Source organism: Mandrillus leucophaeus, unplaced genomic scaffold (assembly GCF_000951045.1).
Source record: "Mandrillus leucophaeus isolate KB7577 unplaced genomic scaffold, Mleu.le_1.0 Scaffold1119, whole genome shotgun sequence".
Lineage (NCBI taxonomy): Eukaryota > Metazoa > Chordata > Mammalia > Primates > Cercopithecidae > Mandrillus > Mandrillus leucophaeus.
In genome coordinates this window covers 423,783-428,610 of record NW_012099421.1, presented here as the reverse complement: position 1 = coordinate 428,610, position 4,828 = coordinate 423,783, and the positions used below count along the sequence as shown (strand labels likewise).

General features: G+C 37.4%; 1 protein-coding gene across 1 annotated transcript; it reads left to right on the top strand.

Annotated features, from left to right (window-relative positions):
- Nucleotides 1-824: 824 nt before the first annotated feature.
- Nucleotides 825-1,494, top strand: LOC105549566 (myosin light polypeptide 6). The gene has a single exon (XM_011994182.1). It carries the CDS (start codon nt 864-866, stop codon nt 1,317-1,319), a length of 456 nt encoding a protein of 151 aa, XP_011849572.1. The 5' UTR covers nt 825-863; the 3' UTR covers nt 1,320-1,494.
- The last annotated feature ends 3,334 nt before the right edge of the window (nt 1,495-4,828 follow it).

Here is a 4,828-nt window from a genome sequence, read left to right as displayed (position 1 = left end):
ACCAAAAAACTTCTGCAGAGCAAAAGAAATAATCAACAGAGTAAATTGATAACCCAGAGAGTGGAAGAAAATCTTCACTATATATATATATATATATCTGACAAAGGACTAATATCCAGAATCTACAAGGATCTCAAATCAGCAAGAAAAAAATAATAATCACATCAAAAAGTAGGCTAAGGACATGAATAGACAATTCTCAAAATATATATGTAAGTGGCCAATACGCGTATGAAAAAATGCTCAACATCACTATTAGAGAAATGCAAATCAAAACCACAATGTGATACAACCTTACTCTTGCAAGAATGGCCATAATTAAAAAATCAAAAAATAATAGATATTGGCATGGATGTGGTGAAAAGGGAATACTTTTACACTGCTGATGGGAATGTAAACTAATACAACCACTATGGAAAACAGTATGGAGATTCCTTGAAGTATTAAAAGTAGATCTACCATTTGATCCAGCAATCCTACTACTGGGTATCCACCCAGAGGAGAATAAGTCATTATATGAAAAAGATACTTGCACACACACATTTACGGCAGCACAATTCACGATTCCAAAAATACAGAACCAGCCCAAATGCTCACTGATCAACAAGTAAATAAAGAAAATGTGATGTGTATATATACAACATAGAATACTACCCAGCCATTAAAAGGAACAAAATAATAGCAATTTCAGCAAACTGGATGGAGTTGGAGACTATTATTCGAAATGAAATAACTCAGGAATGGAAAATCAAACATGGTATGTTACTTATAAGTGGGAGTTAAGCTATGAGGACACAAAGGCATAAGAATGATACAATAGGTCATTACTGCAGGAAAAGGTCCCGCAGAGCTGAGCAGTCAAGATGTGTGACTTCACCGAAGACCAGACTGCAGAGTTCAAGGAGGCCTTCCAGCTGTTTGACCGAACAGGTGATGGCAAGATCCTGTACAGCCAGTGTGGGGACGTGATGAGGGCCCTGGGCCAGAACCCTACCAACGCCGAGGTGCTCAAGGTCCTGGGGAACCCCAAGAGTGATAAGATGAATGTGAAGGTGCTGGACTTTGAGCACTTTCTGCCCATGCTGCAGACGGTGGCCAAGAACAAGGACCAGGGCACCTATGAGGATTATGTCGAAGGACTTTGGGTGTTTGACAAGGAAGGAAATGGCACCATCATGGGTGCTGAAATCCGGCATGTTCTTGTCACACTGGGTGAGAAGATGACAGAGGAAGAAGTAGAGATGCTGGTGGCAGGGCACGAGGACAGCAATGGTTGTATCAACTATGAAGAGCTCGTCCGCATGGTGCTGAATGGCTGAGGACCCTCCCAGTCTCCTGACTCCGTGCCTTTCCCTGTGTGAATTTTGTATCTATCCTGAAGTTTCCCTAGGCTTTCTTTTCTCAGCACTTTTCCCATCTTGTCTCTCTTGGATGATGTTTGCCGTCAGCATTCACCAAATAAACTTGCTCTCTGGGCCCTCAAAAAAAAAAAAATGATACAATAAACTTTGGGGACTCAGTCGGGAAGGGTAGAAGGAAGGTGAAGGATTAAAGACTACCCATTGAGTACAGTGTACACTGTTCAGATGGTGGGTGCATCAAAATCTCAGAAATTAGCACTAAAGAACTTATCTCTGTAACCAAATACTACCTTTTCCCGAAGAACTATTGAAATAATAATAAAAAATAATAATAGCCATTCTGACGGTTGTGACATGTTATCTCATTGTGGTTTTGATTTGCATTTCTCTAATAATCTGTGATGTTGAACTGTTTTTCATATTATCATTGGTTGCATGTATGTCTTATTTTGAAAAGTATTTGTTCATGTCATTTGCCCACTTTTTAATTGTTTAATAAATTTAAGTTCTTCATAGACTTTTGTCAGATGCATAGTATGAAAAATTTTCTATAATTCTATAGGTTGTATGCTCTTTCTCTTGATAGTTTCTTTTTCTGTGCAGAAGGTCTTTAGTTTAATAGGATCCCATTTGTCCATTTTTGATTTTGTTGCAATTACTCTTGATGTCTTCGTTTTGAAATATTTGCCCATATCTATATGCAGAATGGTATTGCATAGACTGTCTTCCAGGGTTTTTATAGCTTTGATTTTACATTTAAGTCTTTAATCTATCTTGAGTTAATTTTTGCATATGGTGTAAGGGGTCAAGTTTAAATCTTCTGCATATGGCTAGCCAGTTATCCCAGCACCATTTATTAAATAAGGATTACTTTCCCCACTGCTTGTTTTTGTTAGGTTTGTCAAAGATCAGATAATTGCAGGTGTGGTCTTATTTCTGAGCTCTCTATTCTGTACCATGATCTATGTGTCTGTTCCTGTAATAGTACCATGCTGATTTGGTTACCGTATGCCTATAGTATAATTTGAAGTCAAGTAGCATGTCTTCAAGCTTTGTTCTTTTTGCTTAGGATTGCTTTGGCTATTTGCACTCCTTTTTGGTTCCATATGAATTTTGAAACAGTTTTTTCTCATTCTGTAAAGAATGTCAATGATAGTTTAATAGGAATAGCATTTATTCTATATTATTTTGGCACTATGGTCATTTTAACAATATCGATTCTTCCTATCTATTAGCACGAAATGTTTATCCATTTGTTTGTGTCATCTCTGACTTCTTTGAGCACTGTTTTGTAGTTCACCTTGTAGAGAGCTTTCATTTATATGATTGGCTGTATTCCTAGGTATTTTTTAATAGCAATTGTGAATGGGATTGCATTCCTAATTTGACTCTCGGCTTGACTGTAGTTGTTTTATAGGAATGCTAGTAAATTTTGCACATTGATTTTGTATTGTGAGACCTTGCTAAAATTTTTCAATTTTCTTATTTTCTTCACTGACTGACTGGTCATTCAGATCACAATGTTTAATTCCCATATATTTGTGTTTTGTTTTGTTTTTGAGACACAGTCTGACACTGTCACCCAGGCGGGAATGCAGTGGCACGATCTAAGTTCAATGCAACCTCCACCTCCCAGGTTCAAACAATTACCCTGCCTCAGCCTCTTGTGTATCTGGAACTACAGGCATGAGCCACCACGCCTGGTTAATTTTTGTATTTTTAGTAGAGATGGGGTTTCACCACGTTGGCCAGGCTGGTCTCGAACTCCTGACCTCAAGTGATCCATCTGCCTCGGCCTCCCAAAGTACTGGGATTACGGGTTTGAGCCACTGTGCCCAGCTGAATTCCCATATATTTGTATAGTTTCCAGAATTCCTCTAATTGTTGATTTCTAGTTTTATTCCATTGTGGTCAGATATATAGATATAGATATAGATATAGATATAAATATAGATATGTAAAAGATCTAGACATTTAAATCTATTAACATCAATGAAATAAATTGAGCACACAAATAAATAAATAAAAGATATCCCTTGCTCATGGTTGGGAAGAATTAATATATTAATATTGTTAAAATGTCTATACTACCCAAAGCAATCTACAAATTCAGTAAAGTGTCTATCAATATTCCAATGGTATTTTTCTCAGAGAAAGAGAAAGCAATCCTAAAATTCACTTGGAATCGGCTGGGCATGGTGGCTCATGCCTGTAATCCCATCACTTTGGGAGGCCGAGGTGGGTGAATCACAAGGTCAGGAGTTCACGACCAGCCTGGCCAACATGGTGAAACCCTCTCTCTACCAAAGATACAAAAAATTAGCCGGGTGTGGTGGCACATGCCTGTAATCCCAGCTATTTGGGAGGCTGAGGCAGGAGAATCGCCTGAACCTGGAAGGCAGAGGTTGCAGTGAGCCGAGATCACACCAGCCTGGGCAACAGGGCAAGACTCTTAAAAAAAAAAAAAAAAAAATCATTTGGAACCACACAAAAGACTCTGATTATTTAAAGCAATCTCCTGCAAGAGAAATTAAGTTGGAGTAATCAGTTTCTGATTTCAAATGGTATTACAAAGTAATAGTAATCAAACAACATAGTCGTGACATAAAACCAAGTACACAGACTAATGGAATAGAATATAGAGCTCAGAAATAAACGCATGCATACGCAGCCAACTATTCTTTCACCAAGTCGCCACATATGGGGAAAGGATAGTCTCTTCAATAAATGGTGGTAGGAAAATGGGATACCACATACAAAAGAATGGAATTGGACCTTACCTTAAACTATACATAAACTCGAAATCAATTCAAGACTTAAACATAAAACCTGAAACTGTAAAAATCCTACAAGAAAACATGGAGCGGGGAAAGCTTCTTGACATTGGTCTTTACAATGATTTTTTTGGATAGGACACCAAAAGTATAGGTAACAAAAGCAAAAATAAACAAGTGGGACCACATCAAACTAAAAAGTTTCTGCACAGCATGAAAATAATCAATGAAATAACAGAATGAGAAAAAAACTTGCAAATCATATACCTGGTAAGGGGTTACTATCTAATATACATAAGGAAACTCAATTTAATGGCAACCAAACTAATAACCCAATTCAAAAAATGGATAAAGAACCTGAATAGACATTTTTTCAAAGACATACAAATGGCCAACAGCTGTATGAAAAGATGCCCAACATCATTAATCATAAGGGTAATGCAAATTAAAATGACCATGAGGTATCTTCTTCTGCCTATTAAGATGGCTATCATCAAAAAGATAGAAGATAACAACTGTTAGGTTGTGCAGAAAAGGGAACCCTTGTGCACTGCTGGTGGGAATTTAAAATGGTGCAGCCACTGTGGAAAACAGTATGGATGTTGCTCACAAAATTAAAAATAGAACTACTATATGATCCAGCACTCCCGCTTCTGGGTATATGTCAAAAAGAAATGAAATTATATATAGAAG

Excerpts from the sequence above, each read along its gene's own strand:
- LOC105549566 (XM_011994182.1), top strand. The coding sequence starts at position 864 with ATGTGTGACTTCACCGAAGACCAGACTGCAGAGTTCAAGGAGGCCTTC.